Consider the following 19,362-nt stretch of genomic DNA (forward strand, 5'->3'; position numbering starts at 1 on the left):
TGCCCACCATCAAGCCATCAGCCCCTGCACTCCCCTGCACACACTAGGAAGGGGAGTCCAGGATGGATAAAAAGTTACCATTCTGTGCTCTGGATACTGGTCCTAGATAGTTAAGATGCGTTATCTATGGACTAATTTCAGTGAGCACAGACCCTTTCATCTTCCCATACATAGAAAAGCATAAAATCATTAATTTGAAATGTTGTTTTCTGTGATTAGTGGTAATCTTTCAATGTTTGACTACATGTTTTTTTTCAACAAACATATATTCTGGATCCTCCCTTACTTCTTAGGATTTCCTCAGAGCTCCATGAGAAGCTGTCTCTCAGGATATAGTCCTCAGTAAGGTCCCCAAATAAAACTTAACTCACACCTTTTAGGTTGTATTTTTCTTCAGTGAACACTCCCTTTAATTTCAATTTTTGCTGTGTATTTGAAAGGTTCTACTGCTGGGTGCAAAGGCAATTGTTATTTCTTACGGATAAAGATTTTTCTCCTTCCTCTGATCATTATGAAATGCTTCTTTTAGACCTGTTACTTGCTTTTTGTCTTAAAAGTCTACTTCATCTGATATTAATCACTCCAATTTTCTTATGATTCTTAACATCTTTTCCAATCCATTTTCTTTGAAATTACTTGTATTTACTGTGTCTTCATTTTTCAGTTCAACCATCTCTGCCATTTCATTGGAGTGTCTGGCTTACTTACTGGTATGTAAGTATCATTAGATTTAGTGAACAAACTTGGCTTTTTCCTGTCTTAGGAGGAAAGCATTTTTTGCCTTTTACTCACATCTGTTTGTTTTCTTTCTCATCAGCTTTCTGTGACTGCTACTCTTTCCCTACTTTTGGTTAATCAAATATTTTTCGGTATTCCGTTTTGATTCCTGTAAGCAGCTTGGGCTGTATCTCTGCATTGTTTTTTACTGGATGCTCTAGGCATTATAACCTGCGTCTTTAACTGATTACAATCTACTAAGTCTTACACTAGTTTATATTAAGATTTCTGAACCTTGGAACAGTACAGTTCTATTTACCTACCCTCTCTGTTACACAACTCTGTAAAGCAGGCAGGTCCTTCTAAACTAGGTGGTATACAGATAGCTTTCTATTCTTGCTCCTTAAGCCAGTCCATGGTCTTCGGAGCATTCAAATTGCAAACACAGAAGCTAAGGAAACAGAGGTTTGACCAAAACACTCAACAGTATTTATTCATTTCTTTCTATAAAGACTTTCTATATGAAATTATTTGTGCATCCAGTATCAGATCGCTAACTGACAGTGAATTGTGCAAACCTCTTCTGGTTCTGCCTTCTAATGTAAGGAAAACACTTGTTTGAAATATTTTAATGATCACTTAAGTGTATCCCACGTCCCCCTCCTTTATTAGTCACTACCAAGATATTAACAATACTAGTTTTGGAAACTTTATAGAGATTTGCTGTTGAAGTAACCCAAACCCAAAGTCCTCGGTGATATTAAAAGGTAATATCCCATGTGTTTAAAAAGTCAGTGTTCTACTCTGCTCTTTGTATTTGGATTTCCTGATGGAGTGAAAACAAAACTGCTTGATAAAAGCTACCATTTACCAGGACCTAAGTTTGGAACACTGCTACTGCTTCACAGGCCCTACCTGCACCTTCACAACCCTGAGGTTAAGCACTATCCGCTATTTATTTCTGCTTCAGTAAAAGTTCAGGAATTTGCTCAAAGTCAATAAACCAAACATATTTGAACAAATATTCCAAATGTGTGCATGTGACTTAAGATGTTCCTACGGATGCAGCCTGTGCACTCCTAAATGTGGTTATGCACATACGTGTGTGTGTAAGAGGGGAAAGAAGATGGGCATTCTCTCGACAGGGTCTTTTAATCTAGGTTTATAGTTAAAAGCACTCAGGAGAGGCTGAGGAAGACACTTGAGTAAATGCAGGCAACTTAAAGGCTGACAAGAAGAAAACCAACAAAAATTGGTTTAATTTTTATGTGTGCACTGAAAGTGTGAAATTCACTTAAGTGATACACTGGGCTTCCCATTAATCAGCTTTAACAAGTTCATGAGACTTCTTTCTCCAGAACAGTTCAATAGATTTATGTTAAAGACAACGTGTGTATTGAAAGTAGCAATTTTATTTGAGTTAAAATTATTTACAAAAACCCAAAGACATACTTCATGAAACTGGTACAAACTATTTTTTTTCCTGCCGTTGGCTTTTGCTCCAAAGATCACAGCTGAGAAATACTGTATAAAATAAAAATAGGATTGGATTCAGAAAAGTACTCTACCTTCTAATTTCCAATGGTAGTATTTACAGAAATATTTACAATGGAAAAAAAGGTTACTTTAAAACTTTAGTTAATTTGCAAGTCAGCCTCAAGTACCCTAAAATGCAGAGTTCTCTGAGGGTTAAAAACACACAAATGCACTGCAGTTGGTGAGGTGATTTCTTCCCCACCCCAGCCCCCCCACCAAAATCTGCATCTCTATCAGTGCTTGACAATTAGTTATTATTTAAAAAACAAAACAAAACAAAAAAACTGTTAAACACTGAGGTAAATCAATTCTCAAATGATTACCAGTGTAACAGAAAAAATGTAGTTCGCCCTGATTGTTCTCATCCAAATGTTTTATAATATCCCTTTACCATCTGCCACAAGTCAGTTTTACCCAAAATCTCCTCCTTTTCCTAAATCCAATGATTAATAAATATCAATATATTTTAAAATAATTTAACTAATTCAATTTCATGGATATCATTTACCAAAATGCTTTTAAAGTAGTCTAAGCTAGGTTTTATACTCAGGGCAAATACCACCTCAGTCTTTCCCAAGTTACACTGGCATACTATGCTCTTAAAAGGTGATGGCTGGGGATTGGGGTGGGTAGGAGGAAGAAGAAAACAACTTGACTGGAATCAGTTACTTCCTTATAGATTTCCCAACAATCTGCATTATCAAAAATAGGAAGACAATAGAAGGCAGCCACTGCATTAAAAACATTACAGCTGGCACTGATCCAAGAGCCCCGATTTGTCACTTTATACAAGGAAATAACAAAGTCTAAGTGGGTAAAAATTAGACTTTTAGTTATTTTCCCCAATACACACCAAACTAATATTTTTATGGCTTCAAGTTTTACAAATCCAATGAAGAAACATGATAAAACTACCTTAAAGGTATTTGAAAGTATTAACTGAAATATCTGAAATGCCCGTATTCAGGCTCAATCAATTAAAAAAAAAATGTATAACCAGTGGTCTGAGCAAGAATTAATACAAGAAAAATTTGCCATGTTGTGAAATTAAATATATAAAATGTGTTTTCTGTGTTCCATGACTGTTTTCCAAACAAAACACTGTTCTATGAACTAAGAAAAAAAGGATCTTCTCTAAACCAGCAATTTAAGGCTTTGCATATATGCATTTGATCCTGTCACTCTATAGAAGAATATACACGTTATCTGGAAACATGAATTCCACATTGGTGTTTAGCTTCCTTATATTTATTGTACTGAATATTAGAAAATATAGCTAGAGAGTCCTCCCTTAAAACTTCATCATGTTTCAAGAGCCGCCCCTAGCATTCAGGTCACCTGCTCTCACTCTGTCTGTTTTGCTTCATCCTTTAACAGGGCACATCACCTTACACAACGTTCCTTCAGAGTGTTGCCTGTTTCCTTGCATCTATAGCTACGACTCTTCATGGTATGGTAACATGGTCATGGTCTCCAAGGTGAAAAACAGTTCGACAACCCAAACCAAATCAAGAATAAAAAAATATACTATTAATCCCTTGTGTCTTTGGATTCCATCTAATTTTAAATATAGACAGTAGTTCAGGGAACAACAACAAAAAAATTCACAAAATTATTAAAAGCTTTATTTACGATTGGAATCATTCAACAAAAAAAAGCAAAAGCAAATGAGCCTGAAAAAGGAACTAAGCTGTTGTCTAGAATGTCCTCAAAACATTCAACACCTCAGTAGCTAAGCTGCCTTGGCACCTGGCTGGCATGACAACAGGGGCTCAGCATACACAGCAGTTGCACGAACAGCAGCACAAATGTTCCCCTTACACTTGCCCGGAACAAAGCAAGAGAACAAGGGGAGAGTAGAAATTCTGCCGAAGTAAGTGTATTTAAATACTGCATGGAATTGTTAACAGCCTGAACCTTTTCCCTCATTTTTGATAGTTGCAGATTGATGTAGTAACTGCCATTTAGCAAATGCAGAATGCATGATGAAGAAATCAGGTGGCCTTAAAAATCCAAATATGAATGATACTGATGAATGTTCTTGATATATCTTCAAGGACTTCTTTCGTGACTTTTCTTTGTCTAAGAATAGCTCCAGCATTACCGAGCACCTGAAGCAAAGGTAAAGCAGCTAGCAATGTTCCAAGTATTCAATCACTCTAGAGATAGACTTCTGGCCTGTGGTTCCAACAGCACACTGAAATGGGGAGGGTCAGAGACGGGGGTGGGGGTGGGGCGGAGAGGAAGTAACAGTTAATATTTAACAAATTTTCAAAAGTATTGAACCAAAGCTTAAATTCTTTAGCTTTACTAAACTGAACACTACGAATCAGAACACAGAGATTAAACTGTGGCTCTGATAATACACTATCAGAATATTTGGCCATAATTCATAATTGTCTTAAAGAAACAGAACACAATTATTAAAAGGGAATCTTTTTTGCTTCTACTCACTATGGCCCTAGTACTTGTATTTCTACTGTCATTAATGTATCATGCTTATATTTAAAACCACAGAAGCTGCTTACGGTAAGATTCATGAAGCTCAGGAATTTTTTGAGCATCTCTGTCATTATTGAAAAGTCCCCTTCTGGAAGATACTCCCGCACAGTGGTCACATTGATCTGAGGAAACAGATCACAGAAACACAGGTCAGGTGGCAGAAAACATAAGCTTGAACCTCGCACTGTGTTGTCAGTTCTGGCAGACATCCTGTATCAAACTTCTACAAGGCCCTTGAACTCCTTGGTTAATATGCAGTTTCCTTTTCCACAGGCCTCAACTCTGTGACGCGTGTGTCATTCCATTCCCTACCCCATCCCATTCTTAGAAAGAAAGGAAAAAGATAAAGCCAGCAAAGCCTACAAAGAAACACTTGTGTGCATATACACTTTCATAAATGCACAGAAAAATGCCTGAAATAACAAAATGCGCTGTTGAATGTGTGTGCAGGGGTGGGCCGGGGGGCGGGGAGTACTGGGAAAGGAGGAGGGAGGAGTGCTGACTTAGATGCACCCAAAGAGCTGCTCAGGAATAGAAAGAAACAGATAAAAGAGGATTCTTCAGGTTCCTATGTAGGCTAGGAATTAACTCCATCTTTCCAAAGGTACCCTAGGACCATCTACGAGAAGGGGAACGCAGGCAGTGCCAGGAGACGAGATTCAGATGTTCCCCTTCATTAACAGCAAGAAGCAGCCAAACTATACATAAACCTCTCTGTTACAAGGGAAATACGGCCTGCCTCTAAAAGACTGGTCTATTTCAACATATTTTTAAAATTATTTAAAGGTTCATAAAGAATAGAAGGAAAAGCTCTTCTAAGGAGACTCACCTGTAATAAAAAGCACAAAAGAAAATAAGCTGCCACAATAAGAGGAGGAACAGGGAAGTTTCTGATTTGATTTTTGTTGATGGGGCAGGAGAGGAAAGAGTATATGTCACCCCTCTTGGGAAATATGCAACCAGTCCCCTCTCTCCCTCTTTTTTATTCCTGTCAAGGTCCTTTTGAAATTATAAATAAGTGAATATGGTATGAACAGAACTTCAGAAAAGATCTAATAAAAACATTGCTAACATAACCATGTGCTAAGGTACACGGTAGCAATCACCCGTATTCTAAGTGAACCTTCCTACCAAAAGCCACCACAGGTCCCTGGCTGGGAGGTGGAGCACAAGCTTACTCCTACTGAGTTAACAAGTTTTGCAGCTAAAATACTGAGAGATTTTTACAATCTTTAACTCTCTGTATTTCTAAAATATACTGGAAAGTGGAGAATATTTTGTTAAGAACAATAGCTATGGTCACTGCAGAGGGAAAGGAAAGCCGGATTTAAGAACATCTTTAACCAGTTTCTAGGAAAGGGGCCTGAGACCACAGTGGTGGGAAGAGAGGTGGCTAAGGTGTCTATGAAGACAGCTCAACAGAAGAGCGCACTCCCATCACACAGAATAAATGATTAGATCCTGGGTTCTGAGTGAAAGCCTCTCAATAAGCCAAATTAATCCTTTTCTGTCAACACACTGCAGAATACAACACGATGAGTGGCTGAGGCGTGGGAGAGAGTCATAGCATTTATTTTTAAGCAGCGTGCAGCAGGTACAAAAAGAAAAGGTAGGAAACGGCATGGCCTATTTGGGAAATTTAAAAAGTACCCAAGGGGCCTGACAGATTTAAAATTTGGAGAACGTAGTTTTAAGTTTGGGGTCTTGCAGCAGTAAACAAGTCACCATTCCCTAAATGATGTTAAGTCAAGAAAGGACTGGTGAGAGAGAAGCTATGGGATCAGATGTGCTCTTAAGGAAGTCAGCCGTGGCGGCGGCATGCAGGACTTTAGGAACGGGGAGTCACGAGAACGGCAAGAACAGGGAGACCAGAGGAGACTGAGCCCTGCAGGACGTCAGGTGTGCGGGGGGCGATGGGAAATGACAGCAGAGTCTCCCGGGCTCCCAGGCAGACTGCCCTCACCACAGAGCAGCGCTTACTGCACATAATCACCTGCTTCTCTGTTTCTTTCCCACTTAAGCACTGGGCAAACCAGTTTCCTTTACATTTTGTGGTATCAGCTAGCTTTTTGGGATTAATCATAGTAATTCCCTAAGCAACAAAGACATCTTAGGTTCTATGAATTCACAACACTTCCCACAACCTAAGGACCTTATGATCTCTTTAGGGACAAGAGAGACATGGATGGATAGGAATTCATTAACATAGGAAAGATGGCCCAAAATAAATCACATCTGATAATAACCCAAGTTAATTTCAAGAACCATTATTTAAGAAAAAGCATGACTGAAATTAGGGTGTGTGCAAAATACAATACCCAAAATTTTAATTTAAATTTAAATTTAAATAGCATGCCCATCAGGTTTGGGGGGGAGCTACTGAAGGAGCCTCTTGTACCTTCCCTTTGCTTGGCATGTGTTTCTCATTTGCCCTTAAAATCTCTGGATTTTAAGGAAATAAGGAAAAGGGCTGAGCTGAAGAGATTACATACAGGAAGGGGAATAAAGATCTTGCAGGGCCTCCAAAGCCATGATAAGAACTCTGGTCTTGATCCTGAAAGCGCTGGTGCCACCAAGGGCCACAACAAAGTGGGCGAGTGTGCATTTAGATCAGAGCTTGACTACAATATAAATATGGAAGAGATGGACTCTTGTCCATCAGAAAAATACACAGGACTCTAGACAAATGGATACAGGGGGAAAGCAAGGCAATGCAGAAAAGTCAATGAGAAAAATGAAGAAATGTGAGTGGACTGATAGACGCTCTTCAGATCATGGTCTTTACTTCTAATCCTCCAGCCTCAGAAAAGAAAAACTAACCATCCTACTATACCATAGACCTCCCTCCACTCTTTCTTGCATCCTGAATGCCCCTGGCTCCTAAGGGGGAAAAACCCTCCCTTTTATTTTAAAATCTGGCTCTTCTACTGGGCATTTCTGTTAAAAAATATCCATATGTTCCCCTTTTTAACAGAGACCATCCCAATAGCCAGAACCTGTCCCCTTCTGTGCTGAGTCAGCCCAAATGTCTAGACACTCACATACTTCTCATAGTTAAATCACGATGATCTACATCTCACATAGTAATCCCTTTCTCCTGGCCAGTGGGTAGATCAAACAAAAGCAAGTGAGCCGATGTTGGCCAAGGTGAGGGGAGGGCTACTTTTTGCAGTGGGTGTGCAGGGGTCCCAGGGATAAGAAACCATTGCTGTTACAAATAAACATACGGGAAGAGGCAACCTTCTTCCACAGGACATTAGTTAAGTAGACAAGACATGTAGCTAGAGTCAGCACAGGGCCATGAAGAGAGCTGGCAAAAAGACGACATGCAGAGGACAGCAGAGTTTAAAGACAGAAATTCTGAGTCTTTGATGCTCTCACTGAGACTGGACTTTTCCACCTCAAGCCAGTTGAGCACAGGTTTTAGACGATGCTCTCTGACTTCAACCAAAGACACAGTGAATCCATTCCTCCATTAACCTGGGAGTTTTCTCATTAAACCCAATTTATTCTTACTTTGAAATGTACCTTCTAAAGTTCACCAAATATGAGGGGGTAAAAAAAGTCCTAAGTTAGGTACTGATATGAAGCGGTCACAATGGAATCCTTTTAAGACACATAAACAGCTCTGAACTCTTACTTACTGGACTCTCTTGGCAGAGACACCCAAGAAGTAGCGCTGTGTATGAGGCCACGATGCAATCCTCCATGTGTTTGCCAGCATGCTGAAGAGCTGAAAATATTTAAGCCAAAAACTGTAACAGTACATTAAAAACACACACACATACACAAAAGCATCCAAGAAACCAACATCTCTGTCAGTCACCTTTCCTTCAAAACTGCTAAACATCAATAAACGGTGCTAGGAAAATGGGATATCCACACAAGTCAACAAAAATAACACAAATGGAAGAGGGACCCAAACCATAAAACCCTTAGAAGAAAACGCAGGACCAAATTTTTGTGATGTTGGGTTAGGAAATGGTTTCTTAGACATGACACCAAAACTGCAAATGATGAAATAAAAAACAGGTAAGTTGGACTTCATCAAACTTAAAGCTTTTGTGTTTCAAATGACATCATCAAAAAAGTGAAGGTAACTCACAGAATTTATCTGCAAATCAGGTATTCAATAAGAGTCAAGTCTCTAGAATATACAGAATTCCTACAACTCAACCAAAAAGAGACAACCCAATTAAAAATACGGGGAAAAGATTTGGAGAACTATTACTGTAATTTATGACAATAGCTCTCAGTTTACAAAGTGAGGCTAATAAAAGAATCCCCAAGTTTCAGAAGTATAAAAACCCTTAGAGGTCATATTATTCAGCTGCTTCGCTTTACAGATAAGTAAAGAAAGAACCAGGAAAGCAAAGCAGACTGTGCCTGCACTGGACACATACCTTCCTCCCTGCTAGGAAGCCTGTGAAGAACTCCTACAAGCACTGAAATAACAAAGCTTGTCCGCACTGGACTAGACAAGCCATAAACATAGCAAGATTGTAACAATATATGAATTAAAAAATGTTTTGGAGGAAAAAGAACACATATTTAGTTTGAATACATCAAAATAAACACACCTTTATTGAGGTCAAGTTCTTCATCGTCTTCCTCCTTCTTCTGTTTCTCTTCCGTACCATCCGTCTTCTCAGTTGACACCCACTGTATTTCTCCACTTGTTTCTTGCCATTCTCCACTCTTATCATGCTGAGTGGTGGGAGCATCTTTGATCAACTCATCTGTTTTACTTTCTGCCAACTGGGCTGCTCTCTCTCGCTCAAGGAAGAGCTGATAAAGATGATTTTTGAAGATCATTAAGAGAGATCACCAACCAGCAACAAATTTAAGGCTCAATTTGCTTTTAAATATCACTAACCCTAAGAAACATGTTGTCTGGTAAAAAGTATCAATAAAAGCCCTTGCTCTTCATCCAACTGAAGGCCAAACCAAAAGTATCAATGTTGTTGAGATTCAATCAAGTAAATTAAGTGTATCTACTAATGATGCAGGCATTCTGATTCTAAGACTGAAAAATCTCAACGCTTCTAATTTGGGTAATACTGATGGAAAATTCAAGCAAAAAATACAAATTAAAAGTTAAAAGAGTTAAAAAAAAATTAAACCCAAGCAGCCTGGATAAATTAACTGGAAGGAAGAAAGGACACTGAATAAAAAACTACGTAATATGGGGAGAAAGCAACATGGCTTCTTTAAAAGGAATTTAAAGAGACAGACAAGAACTAGTAAAAGTAAAAAGCTAGTTCTCAGAGAAAGACCCAGAAATGAATCTCCACTAGAATAACTAATAATGGAAGTACATACCAAAAAGGGAACCCACTAAACCTCCTGCCTTCACTCACTCTAGTTCCCTGTGCTGGTGCAGTGCTGAATGAACAGAAAGCATTTCACGTACTCACTGATACACATGGGGAAGACCCAGTTACTAATAACAACTACCTGAAAATCACATGACAAGGAGATCTCAGATATATACAAGAGTGGTATACAAACTTTAATACCCTTAAGAAAATAAAATTTAAGCTTTATATGAAGCAGTATTTCTTAAAATTGGTTCCAGGTTCCCTAGGGGTCCTCCCAAATCCTTTCAGGGAGTCTGTGAGCTCAAAACTGCATTCATAAGAATACTAAAAGGTCAACTGACTTCTTTCATTCTCTCACAACTGTATGGTGGAGTTTTCCAGAATCTACATGCTATGTGATTATGTTTCTGCTCCAATGGCTAATAAAATGAGTGCCTGAATTTTACAATTTTCCCAGTTTTGATTTCTAATTTATCAATAGATAAAGCACACATAAACAAAAGTTATTTGGTATCCCCAGTAATTATTATAAAGTATATGTACTTTATAGAAGGTATAAAGTATATAGAATAAAAAAAAAGTCCTGAGATCCAAATGTTTGAAAAGAGAATGATAGGCTCCTAGTTATGACTCAATGATAGGCTCCTAGTTATGACTCTAGTTTCAAAAAGGCCAAAAGAATTAACAGGTTAGCAAAGGCTTTGGAAAAAAATGAAAAGAAAAGAAAAGAGAAAAGAAAAGGTTCATCATCACTTCTGAACATGTGCAAACTGTCACTTAAGGAAATAACAAAGGTAGCTAGGAACTGGCAGAAAAGTATGATACTGGAAAAAGTAACAACAGTCATGAAACAAAAACCCACATACAGTTTCAGGGGGGAGTATAAATCGACAGGAAAGGGAGTATGTGATTGGGGTGGGGCAAGCCGGGGACATCAACTTTAAATATACATACTCTGACACAATTCCTCAGCCAGGAAATTACTCCAGACATATACACTTTGCAAAGTATGCCCCAATATTTAGGTGCACACAGTCCTGGGTACAGATCAGACCAGTAAGTAATGCTGGAGGACTTGAATCAGATGCGATAAAGCTAAAACTTGATCCCTAATTTGTTAATAATCTACTTTTGATTCATAAACAAATATGCCTTATTTCTGCTTTTCGCTAACAATGCCTAAGGAGTGATTACAGTGGTTGAAAACAGTAAGCAGAGTAAGTAATGGTACACATTCTAACCCAGTGTACCTCTCATGACCCAGGGAGAGAGTCAGAGGAAGAGGAAGAGGAGGGGAGGGAAGGTAGGAGGGAGAGAAGGTAACACCTGATAAAGGAATTGGACAGATGTAAAAACTGAAGGTGTCAGTGTGTTTTTAAGTTGCTGCTTACCTGCACTAAAGCCTGAACTGCATGGACTTGTCCAGCCATCCTTAAACTGTCTTCTCCCTCTCCACTACAGAAGGAAGAATCAAAAGAACACGATGTTTCCATGTTGACAAGACAGTGCCGATTCCGAGCACTGTACTCGACTAGATTTATCAGTAGACCTAAACCCTACAAAAGGTAAAATATGCATGTTATCACAGGCGAGAATTAAAAGCAAATGAACACAATATACAACTTTTATTGACAGCTAGAAAACTAATCAGTGTTCTATCATCTACAAAATGGTTAAAAACCAATATAAAATTATAAGTAATGCTCTTCCAAAGAATGATTTCACCACTTTTAAAAATCACCACTTTCAGTCCTTATACTCCTTATTTTTACACGTGGCCCTTCATGGCTCCCTTCTGTACTGTAAGAGGTATGTTCATAGGGAATCAACTGAAACCCACAATATATTGAACAACTGGTTCTTAAATCCAAAACTAAGATGAAGTTTTTTTCATCTTAATAGATCAAGCATTCATTTCTGAAATAGTCATTTTGACTCACCAGCACTCGAATATCAAATCTCTGCTCCTGAGGTAGGTACTTTGGAACCTGAAGCACACAGTTCATCGCTGTGCCAATCAAGCCATCCTGCTCTCCTGTTTTGGTGCTGCCCCATTCTGAAACAGGGAATGGGAAGAGGATAAAGGTTGCTATTTTCTTTTATGACACTAACAATACTTATTAATACTAATATTAGAAATTAAAAATGCATAGCTATTCCTTTATTCAGATACACTGCTGACTACAATGTTTCTGAGCCAAGCTACCAGGCTGGTTCTAAAAACATCTACTCCTAACAGCAGTTAAATCTATACATGAGCAAGTGAATGACACAACGGCAATTTAAAAATGACTACGTTAAGAAAAGAAGAAACAAGGGGAGTAACTTATTTTTACATGTAATACAATCTTTCAGTGAGAATATATGTGGAAAATATGACTTACCATTATCATTAGTTAAATTGAGCAGCACCCCAATGATGGCCCTCATGCAGTCTTCCACCGCTTTGCCCACGTGGTTAGTGATATTCTGGTGAGGCAGAGGCTGACTGTCAGGTAAGCATATACTGTTCTCAGCACGGTTATACTGCTTAATTAATTCTTCACAATGTTGTAATGCTCTTAATAGAAAACAAAACATAGACTATTATGTTCAGTAAACAGTTACACTAAGAATGTCTACTTACCTGGACCTGACTGTTTTAATTTTGTCATAAATGCTACCAAATTAATTTTCTTCTATTTCAGAACTTATAATGTATTACCTATTCTATCATGTACCAAGCATGTCTGATAATCATGCTAGGTGCTAAGTTTTTGCTTTATTTTGGGAAAACTTGATAATATAAATTTTTCTAAGCAAAGTTAAAATTATAAACTCAATGCAGAAGTTTATAACTATACTACCCACAGCTGTGCCCCATTTTACCAATCTCTCCAGCGTAACAACCTACCACAGCCCATCCCCAAACAAGTCAAACCTTTGAAAGCTAACACTGGGCACTTCCGAATTTCATTTAGATGTTTTTTGTATTTCAAATGTAAGCTCTTAGCTTAGGTAGAGAATATTATTTATAACAATATTGCATAATAACCTTGTATAGATAAATATTAAATACTTCATAAACCTTAGAACAAATCATAGTTTTTAATGGAGGTACTTGGGATTGAACCCAGGACCTTGTTCATGCTAAGCATGTGCTCTACATTGAGCTATAAACAACCCCCCCAATCATATTCTTTAACATGAGGTCATTTAACTGAAATGTCTCCAGGCAGTCATACAAGGGTATCAACTATATCCAAGGATTCTCAAGATGCTACCCAAAAATAACAAGGAAATGTGATCTTTAAGTGGGCCTAGTATTTCTGAAGACTCTTTAAATCGCCAAGTCCATTAATTTAAAAAAGTCTATGATAGATGAAGTAAGCTAACTCTGTTGGCTGTTTTCATGTATCATATACCACACAAAACCATTATAGAAAACTGTCCTATAAAGAAAACCGCTCTCCAGCTGCTCCTTAAAACATACTCTGTGGTTAGGAAGGGGTTCCTTGTGTCTAACATAAAATAATTTGTTCTTTAGATGACTGGGGATGTTCACCAGAATTACCATGCTGTTACTGTTAACTGCCTGAAGTAGTACTGAGCTAATAAATCTGCCAGGAGGTGAGCTGGGAACAGCAGGAGTGTATGTAACTGTTCAACATGCTATCCCTGCACTTATCAGGGTTCTGCTGAAAATTTCAAAAAGCCAGATGAGTGGTCTTTCACAAACAGCCAATTCTGACCTCTACTGCCACTTCTAAGACATCTGATGCAAAGTTCCTAATCACAAAGGTTCCTAACCGCCTCCTTTTAGAAGTCATGTGTCAGGGGTCATGAAGTAAACAAGAGACATTTTCAAAATAAGAAACATACTTTAACTTGCAATAGTACTCTTTGGTAAAGGAGGGTAAACATGGTAACAAAACAACCAGAACATGCCTTAAAGGTACTAACCGTGATACAAAATTTACAAATATAAGACAAAAGAGAGATGACAGGGGATCCTACAGATTAAAAACAAATCTATTAGTAACTAGAGACTATTAGAAATTTGAGACTATTGGAAATTTGAATACTGACTGGACTTATGACAGTATTAAGCAAGTAATAATTTATAAGGTATGAAAATGGTACTATGGTTATATTTTTTTAAGAGTCCTCTTTTAGAGATTATATACTCAGGTATCTATGGATGAAATGATTTGAAATACATAATTTGCTTCAAAATAATATAGAAAAGGGAATGGATAGGGTAATACATGGAAACAGGACTGGCCATGACAGCTGACTATTCAAGCTAAATGAGGTGTACAACAGGGGTTATGATGCTACTGTCTACTTTTATCTCTGAAATTCTTTAAACTTGAGTCAGGTTGTAGTGGGCCTTTGATACTACACTAAGGATGCTGGATGTACATCCAAAGACACTAAGGCATCACACACATTTGGAGTTTGGGATTATTTTTATAAACAGAGATCTGTGGAAGGTTAACCCCCTGCGGTACTGGTATTATACTGGACTGATTAGAAACCAGAGAACCAGGGCAGCCATATCAAGAACTGGGATAGAGATATTAGGAAGAAGCTGCTATAATGAGCTAGAACCAGGGCTGGTGACATACTTGGCAACTTTACATGCTCTGAGGAGGATGAAATAATGCCATTCACAGCAACAAGGATGGACCTAGAGATTATCATATAAAGTGAAGGAAGCCAGAAAGAGAAAGACAAATACCATGATACCACTTGTATGTGGAATCTAAAAAGATGACACTAACTTATTTACAAAACAAAAATTACTTACAGAAACTAACAGACACAAAAAACAAACTTATGGTTACCAAAGGGGGAAGGGGAAGTGGGAGTCATAATTAGAGGAGTTTGGGATTATCAGATACAAACTACTATATACAAAATCGATACACAATTATATAGCACAGGGAACTATATTCCATAGCTTGTAATAACCTATAATAAAAAAGAACCTGTCTATAACTGAATTACAACACTGTATACTAAAAACACAACACCGCACATCAATTTGAAAGGAAAAAAAGTATGACATTTCAGAACAACTTACTTAGCTGATGAAACAATGAGTTGTGAATCTTTATATGCTATCAAGTAGCTCTGATTCTCTGGATTATGCACTGTTACCTAAAAGGAGAAATTTTGAAATTTTGTGGCAATCCATAACATTCATTCATTCATTCACACACAACACACAGTGCTCTGAAGGACATAAAGATGAGGATGGATGATCAGCCCTTGTCATCTAAGGGAAAAACAATCCACGTGTTCTAAATTGAAAATAATACAGCTATTGCTTTACTACAAAATTAAAACATCACTGTTATAACTGCTTGTTCATAATTAATATATTCTGTACTATACATTCATGGTAATGAATTACCAAGCACTTTAAAGGTCAGAAAAGAAAAATCACTAATAAATAAATAAACTAATATTTTAAAGGTCTTAAAGTAGATTCATCTAGAATTTTTAAAAATTGTCTGTTTATCAAAAGTACCTGAAGCACTCTAGAAGAGCCAAGGAACAATTTCCATTTCATCTATGCCAGGAACTTTTCATTCACACTAGATCATTTTCCCATAGATGTTTCAAAAGGTAGTACCCACTAATCCAATCTGGCCAACACACAGTTTGTGCATCTTGAAATTCACTGGCAGCATAAATTCTAACCTACTCTGAACTGGGTTGTCATTCAGAAAAGTCAAAGAATAAATATACTTATGGCACATGGTTCAGAAGTACTCTTCAGAGCCAAATATTATAAGTTGTGATTATAAACATGACTCAAACAATAGCAAAAATCAAGAAAATTTTTATTAAAAAATAAAAGAAAAAAATACGATTGCATTTAACTATTATTTTCCACAAACAATATGTTTAAGCAGAATTCCACATTAAGGAAAGAACAATAACATTTGGCAACAGAAACAAACTTGACGTGCATGGTTTCATATGGAGCAACGAACAAAAAACTTAACACTGCTCACTTCACTTGTTCTTTAACATTGGTGCTCAAAGAACACATTACAATTTCAATTTGGATTCACAAAAGTAAAACTCTAGGGATATTTAACATAAAACTATGACAGTCTCACACACAGTCATACTTTCTCCAAATATTTGTTCATACTTACACTTTCTAAAACTCGTAAACATCTCTCTGCTCCCCATAACGAGGCCACTAGCTTCTCTTCATCTTCATCTCTACTTAAATGATCCACACATTCTTTCACTGGGAGGAAAGAAATGGATATACATTAGCATGTCTCATCACTTCAATACTTATCCCCTTAACTAGTATTTAAAAGCCATCTGTACACATGCTATGAATATGCTAGAGCTTCTCTGAATACTGTTTATTCTAAGTTTTATTCTGTGGGACGTGAAAATGTAAGAGACTGTAATTTATTGTTTTTTTAAATTTCCACAACTCCCCCATATCAGCATTAATGGCCTTTCCTTTTAAAAGATTTTCAAGATGCTACTAAAAACAGATCTTTTCAAACTGATGTAATTATTCTTTGAAGTATGTGAATTTTCTTCAGGCTTTAAATAATATATTAAAATGTTTTATTGCATGTATATCATACCTTTATCTACAATATGATCCAGACCACCCAAAAGCCGGAGTTCTTCTTTAAACCAGTCTCCTGCTCGTTTGGAAGTAAGGGACAGTAACGTCTCCATAGCTAAATGTCCAGTCTGAAAACCAGAAGCACCGTTAATGAATCCTGACTCAACAATAATTCTGAAGCAACACTTCTAGAGACTTTTATTAAAAAAAAAAAAAAAAAAGTTTACTTCATGCTACCAGCCCATAGTATTTTTATAACAAATGCCTTTTCATGTAAAGCTAAACTAATTTGAATTGGTATCAGAAACGTCTTAAACTGAAGAAATGTTTTTTTTACCATTGGCTTATTTCAGCGAAAATCCATTATTTAAAGTAGTCTATCATTTGCCAGTTCAATAAAGCATACACTAGTACTGTTACTTCTACCATATAGAGGCTCGGGGGTGAGACTGCTAAACCAAAGGGTACATGTATTACAACTATAGATCAATGTATTGAATTAACTTACCACAAAGGTTGTAACAAGTAACACTGCACAAACTGGGTATGGGTGTGTCTAAACTTTTGCCTGATGGTAAAAAACTGGTATATTATTTCTTTGCTTTGTACTTTCTAACTATTTTGAAAATGAGCCTGTCCTCATGTATTTATCAGTTAACTATTTCTTCCACTGGGAGTCCCCTGTCAAATATTCTTTCCTTATTTTCCCGCAAAGTTTCTTGTCTTTTTCATATTGTTCTAATATATTTTCTTACCTATTCTGAATAAAAGTCCTTTGTTACATTTAGGGTTTCAAATTCACCAGTTTTACACTTTACACTGCAGCGTTAGCAGCTTGGATACACATCATGTGGCCAACATGACAGTGTTACACACAAATAATGATTTAGGACCACCACTAGAGGGAGCACAGAGCAGTCAGAGCCATATTTATAAACCAGTCAGCTTTTTATTTTTCTTTTCCTTTAATTTTTCTTTTTCTTTTTTTATTTCTTTTTAAAAAAAACTCATAGCCATCCTCTGAATAAAGGGCAACCTAGTTCCTGCTGCAATAAACTTTAGTCTAACAAAAGAAATGCTTTAATTAGCAAAGCTGAAAACACGTGATTTTCTTCCCAAAGCATCTTTCCTTTGAAAGATGCAAGTTTACATTAAGTCTTCCTGACCTATTTGAAACTGAATATACATTAGATATTTAGAAATGCAAAAAAAAAAAAAAAAGATCTTATCAGCAAAAATCTTAGTATTATTAGATTTAGAAGAGATCTAAAGACTTTATTTTATTCTTTATAAAAAAAAAAGCAAGGCTGATGTCCAAGGTGATAAATATAAAACTAGAATTCAATACTCCAAAAACATTAAATTTTGCCCAGTTCTCATTCTAGGGCCCTGAAAGAGTAATGTAATGGGATCAGTTCAGGTAAGTCAGCTCATGAGTCACAGTAGTGAAGCTGAAGACTAATAAGGCTTTCTTCATTTAGAAAAGAGAGTAATAGTAATTTGGGGTTAATATAGCAAAGATTCACAAGGTTTTATGCAAAAAGGGGACTTTATTTTTGTTTCTATAGGCATAAAAAGGACTGTTTGTTATATTCAGTACACTATACAAGCTAGTATTTAAAAGCAGCATACAATTCAAACACTTTATTTGAAAATGGAATAGTCTTCAAAAAGTTAAAGCACAACCCAATCATTAATAAGAATACTGCTCAGCAATGGTGAGCTCTGTTATCTGAATTATACTTATTGTTTTAACATTATATTAATATTTTGAATTATCTTTCCACGGCACATCGGGAGTAGCAACGTATTTCAAAGAAGAGGTCGAACAGTTAATGAAACAAACCAAACTTATGTGTAGGAGATAGTCACTATATAAAGCAATGTCTATTGTAAGATTTAAAACACACATAAAATTCAAGAACTTCAACTTTTTAGGATGTAAAAAGAGGCATCCTAATATTAGCAACTGTGTTTGGTTTTAATCATGTGGTTAACTCTTTAACACAATATAAGAAAGTTACAATGATATTTACCATCCTAATAAATTCAACAAATGATGGAGAAAATTCAAGGAGTATGTTTATCAACATGTTATTTAAGAGAAAATGCCTGGAAAGAATTGAAATGTACAACAGTATGGGAGACAAAATAGTAACAAAGGTATGTTTATTCAATCATGCAGCAAATAAAAATTATAGGCTCAAATTTCTACCATTAAAAATTAGTGTATGTAAAATGTTAAAAGTAAATAACTTTTACTTTTAAAAGTAAAGTATGTTTTTAAAATAGCATACAGAGAGTTTGGTGAGGTAGAAGGATTGCTTATCTACAATCTTATCTCTTTTCTAATTTTAGTAATTTAAAGTACTGAGTACATGTCAAATTTGTATCCTGCCTTTTAATGGTAACTCATTTTCCCTCTCAAACCCCACTCTACCTGAATCTATTCCCTACCCTAGCTTAACTAAACACAGCAATATCCCTAAGTCATATGTGGCTAACACGAAGCATTCTGCAATTTCTGAGGCAAACGCTGCAGTCCTCAGTTTTGTGGGTAGTAGAAAAATGAATGCTTATATATAATTCAAATGTTGGAAATACCTGAAAGTTGGGTATATATATATATTTTTAATGACCTACTACTGGCCTACTAATCTTCAGGACAAGTTTTTAAAAAGCCAGAAGAAA

General features: G+C 36.6%; 1 protein-coding gene across 2 annotated transcripts in view; it reads right to left on the minus strand.

Moving 5' to 3' along the window:
- Positions 1–2,109: 2,109 nt before the first annotated feature.
- WAPL (WAPL cohesin release factor) overlaps positions 2,110–19,362 on the minus strand; it is a 66,858-nt gene continuing 49,605 nt past the window's right edge. For both annotated transcript variants that reach the window (XM_032491614.1, XM_032491613.1), the window contains exons 10-19: positions 16,688–16,799; positions 16,232–16,329; positions 15,145–15,221; positions 12,461–12,636; positions 12,017–12,132; positions 11,468–11,632; positions 9,336–9,543; positions 8,400–8,488; positions 4,782–4,877; positions 2,110–4,450 (exon numbers count right to left, since the gene is read on the minus strand). In XM_032491614.1, the coding sequence (XP_032347505.1) occupies positions 4,385–4,450; positions 4,782–4,877; positions 8,400–8,488; positions 9,336–9,543; positions 11,468–11,632; positions 12,017–12,132; positions 12,461–12,636; positions 15,145–15,221; positions 16,232–16,329; positions 16,688–16,799 (1,203 nt within the window). In that variant the 3' untranslated portion in view covers positions 2,110–4,384. The remainder of the gene's footprint in view (positions 4,451–4,781; positions 4,878–8,399; positions 8,489–9,335; positions 9,544–11,467; positions 11,633–12,016; positions 12,133–12,460; positions 12,637–15,144; positions 15,222–16,231; positions 16,330–16,687; positions 16,800–19,362) is intronic.

Source organism: Camelus ferus, chromosome 11 (assembly GCF_009834535.1).
Source record: "Camelus ferus isolate YT-003-E chromosome 11, BCGSAC_Cfer_1.0, whole genome shotgun sequence".
NCBI classification, from domain to species: domain Eukaryota; kingdom Metazoa; phylum Chordata; class Mammalia; order Artiodactyla; family Camelidae; genus Camelus; species Camelus ferus.